This window comes from Phaseolus vulgaris, chromosome 1 (genome assembly GCF_000499845.2).
Source record: "Phaseolus vulgaris cultivar G19833 chromosome 1, P. vulgaris v2.0, whole genome shotgun sequence".
Classification (NCBI taxonomy): domain Eukaryota; kingdom Viridiplantae; phylum Streptophyta; class Magnoliopsida; order Fabales; family Fabaceae; genus Phaseolus; species Phaseolus vulgaris.
Genome location: NC_023759.2, coordinates 9426377 through 9430535, shown reverse-complemented (window position 1 = coordinate 9430535; position 4159 = coordinate 9426377). Strand labels below are relative to the sequence as shown.

Genomic DNA, 4159 nt, shown 5'->3' with positions numbered 1-4159 from the left:
AATTTTAAAAATTTGTAGCGGTTCAAATTAATATTATTAATTTTATAAACTGTCACTGCATAATGGTTATAATACATTATGCATAAATATAAAATTGTTAATATTTATTTGTTAACTATTTTCCCAATTAATTGAATGCAAATTGAATAAAAATAAATAATGAAATCTAATTGAAAACTTAATTGAACTTTAAATTAATATATAAACCAAATAAATAAATGAATAATAAGACTAAAAATGTATTCAAGCCTATAATAAATACTTTTAAAAAAAATATTTTATTTTTTCTTCATATTTTTCATTTAAAACTTCTAATAAAAATGTTTATTTATGCTTCTCGTTTATTTACGAATATATTTGAACAAAGTTTTCTACAAACATTTCTAAGAGAGAAAATAAAAATATATTTGAACAAATTATTCCACAAAATACTCATAAGAAAATAAAATAAATGAATGATATATTTATTTATTTTTTTCTTATAGGAAAAGTTTTTCCAATGATATCCTTAAAAGAAAAAAAAAGGAAATAAAAATTTAATTCTTATTATTAAGTTTGACTTAATTTTAACTTATTAAAAATCATTTAATCTTTTTTCTTTGTATTATTATTAGTATTAATATTTTTCATTATCTTTTAAAAATGTTAAAATGATCTTGTGTGTTGCTGTTATATAATAATACAGAGGCTCGAATACGCATACAAAGAAGAAAAGGAGAAGAGTCTGCTTTAAACAAGATGATTCTTACCTTCATGTTGCTCTTCACCATTCTCATAGCTGCTGCATCTTCTTCATGCCCCATGGATCTCACCTATGTTCAGACCATTCCCTGGAACACTTCAATCTGCAAAGACCCTATTAACAAAAGTCCCTGCTGCCTAACACTCTCCAGCATCTTCGGCATAGGCCTTGCTGAACATCTCAAACAAACATCCATATTTTACCTTCCTGATGTAAACACTTCCTCCGCTTGCTTATCTGATTTCAAAGACCACCTTGCAGCCATCTCAGTAAAACCAACCATAGTCCCTCTTTGTTTCCCTCACCCAACCCAATTTGTCACTAACTCTTCAGCTTGTGCAGGGATTAGAACTCTACAAGATTGGAACCAAAAGGTGGGCATGGATAGCCCTGTCAAAACATCATGCAAAGGGGACCTAAAGGACCAAAATCTCTGCAGAATTTGCTCAGACGTTGCTATAGAATTGAAGTCCAATCTGACACTTATTGACCCAAATGCTAATGCTGTCGAATGTTTTTACTACATAGTTTTATATGCTGCAGCTGTCGCTAATCCGTTTGGTACAACAGATCTAAGCACTACTGGATGCATATTTAACCTGCCAGAACCATCTAATGTAGTAACAAGAGGGTCATCAAACAAAAGAAGGAAAGTGATCATGCTTGTTTTTACGTTGTTGGGTGTTGTTATTAGTGTTGTGCTTGCTTTTGCTCTGATGGTCGTGTACAGGAAGTGGGATAAGAGAAGGAAGGAAAATGTTCATCGCAGGGAAGTTGAAAACGAGGTTAGGGCTGGTGTTTTGCCTGGCACAGGTGCTAAATGGCTGCACATATCAGAGCTTGAACGTGCCACGAGTAAATTTTCAGAGAGTAATGTGATTGGGAAAGGTGGTGATGGGGTGGTGTACAAAGGGACTCTTTCAGATGGCACTGTGGTTGGTGTTAAGGAAATTTTAGATTTGGAAACTAAAGGGGATGAAGAGTTCTGCTATGAAGTGGAGATCATAAGCAAAATAAAGCACAGGAATCTTCTTGCTCTTCGGGGTTGTTGTGTTACAAGTGATAATTTGAAAGGTAAGAGGAGGTTTTTGATTTATGAGTTTATGCCTAATGGCAGCCTGAGTGACAGATTGTGTTGTGATGGTGCTAATAAGCTAACATGGCCACAAAGGAAGAACATAATCCTTGATGTGGCTAAGGGGCTTGCTTATTTGCATTATGAAATCAAACCCCCAATTTATCATCGTGACATAAAAGCTACCAACATACTTTTGGATTCCAAAATGCATGCTAAATTGGCAGATTTTGGGTTGGCCAAGCAGGGTAATGATGGCCAATCTCATCTCACTACAGGGGTTGTTGGCACATATGGTTATGTAGCACCAGAATATGCGTTATATGGGCAACTAAGTGAGAAAAGTGATGTGTACAGTTTCGGTATTGTGATTCTAGAAATCATGAGTGGAAGAAAAGTGCTTGATAGTTTGAATTCATCCACGGATTCATTTACAGATTGGGTATGGGCACTTGCAGAATCTGGAAAGATGGAGGAAATTTTAGAGGAATCAGTAAGAGAAGGGTCAGTAAAAATTATGGAAAGGTTTGTTCATGTTGGAATGCTATGTGCTCATTTTGTAGTGGCGTTAAGACCTACTATTGTTGAGGCCCTTAAGATGTTAGAAGGTGACATTGACATTCCCAAATTACCTGACAGACCAGTGCCACTAGGTCATGCGTCATTTCAATCTTCTCTGTTGCATGGTTTGCAGAGAAGTGGTTGAAGATCAAAGCCACTTGTTTCATCTTAATCAAGCTTACTATACAAAATTTGATTCAAACTCTACTCTAGTTTCTTAAGTAGGTACCTGGTTAAGTTGACAATTCTTTTATATATACAACATTCAAATTTGAGATATTATTTAACAAATCATATATTAAAAAAGTTATTTTCACAAATTTACATATGTGATACAATATAATTTTAAAATTGTTCAATTACAATTGGAACTAAAAACTTGCCTTTCTTGTTTGGTTGCTTGAGATTTAACCCAGCGTCTATCATGATCAAGGTTATCAAACTCTAAGGTTAACTCGTAAATCCTTATAAGTATAAGAGTCAGGTGAAGGTTGGCGAGTCAACTCGGAAGTAAACTTGTTTTTTATTAAGCCCGAAGTTGACTCTGTCAAACTCGACCAAACTCGCGAGTTTAAGGCTGAGTCACCGAGTTGCGTAAAATGGGCCCAAAATGGTGTGTTTCCTTGTGATTAGGTTAGATTTTATAGGGTTTTACCGTTCGTCGCATTGCACCGCTGGTTGTTGCACCTCGCCTCGCCGCGATACTCGTCACACTGTGCCGTTCGCGAAGCACTTCGATAGGTAAGTCCTGCTGCAACGGTAAGGACAGATTGGATTAGGATTTTTTAAATTAGGTTTGAGCTTTTAAAAATGGGTTGGGGCTTTTTTGTTCAATGGGTTTGAGATAGATTTTTGGGCATCCTGAAGTTTTTTTATTGCTTTGCACATATTGAATTTTTGTTTAATTTTATAGCAGATTGACTAATTGGTTGTTTATTTTTAGGGTTAGATGATTTCCTTAGAGAATTAGATGAACGAGACTTTTAAACTATAATATTTGTGTTGTTTTAGTTATTTTATTGGTATATGAACTTGTTTATTTCAATATTATGGATTTGGTATCATGAATTATTTTATTTTTATTAAATTTTTTATGTGAAATAGACTCTTACAAGTCTGCAAGTCGAGTTTACGAATCGAGTTTACTGGACTCCCACAAATCAGAGAGAAGAGTCTCGAGTCTGATAACCTTAATCATGATGAAATTAGAAAAGCACTCTTCCATACATCACAAAGGAAAAACATTGTCCAAAAATAGGAGTTTAACGTAGGAGAGATCAAGAAGAATTTGTGTCCTGGCAATCTTAAACAAATTTCGGTGCCACGAGTTCCAAGATTCATGAATAACATGATTTGAGTCTCGGAATCTCTATATAATTTATAAATAAAAAGAAAATAGTTTATGAATTTCTTTTGTCAAAAAATGCTTGATTTTATATAGTTATGATTATATGAATTTCATTTATGGTTAAGGATAGCTTATTGTTAAGTATAAGATACCCATACGCAACTTTATGTCTATTAAGGATACTCATATGTAACTCTATCTATATTCTTTCTACTACTCTCTCAGTATATATAAGTAAGTGGAGTACTCTGTTAGCATTATACAATAATATCACTTCTCTATGAAAATATTTTCTCTTTTCTCTCATCTTTATCATATTCATTGTTTTTTTTATAAAACTAATTAAAATATATTATTTTTTCTAAGCTTTAAAGAGATTTTTATAAATAATTAAATAAATTAAAATGAAATATCGTAAACATTTGGAAGGAAG

The 4159-nt window shown here is 33.2% G+C and overlaps 1 protein-coding gene across 1 annotated transcript; it reads left to right on the top strand.

The window, feature by feature from the left end:
* The first annotated feature begins 705 nt into the window (after positions 1-705).
* LOC137813514 (probable receptor-like protein kinase At1g11050) lies at positions 706-2756 on the top strand. Its single transcript, XM_068615824.1, has one exon. It carries the CDS (start codon positions 739-741, stop codon positions 2521-2523), a length of 1785 nt encoding a protein of 594 aa, XP_068471925.1. The 5' UTR covers positions 706-738; the 3' UTR covers positions 2524-2756.
* The last annotated feature ends 1403 nt before the right edge of the window (positions 2757-4159 follow it).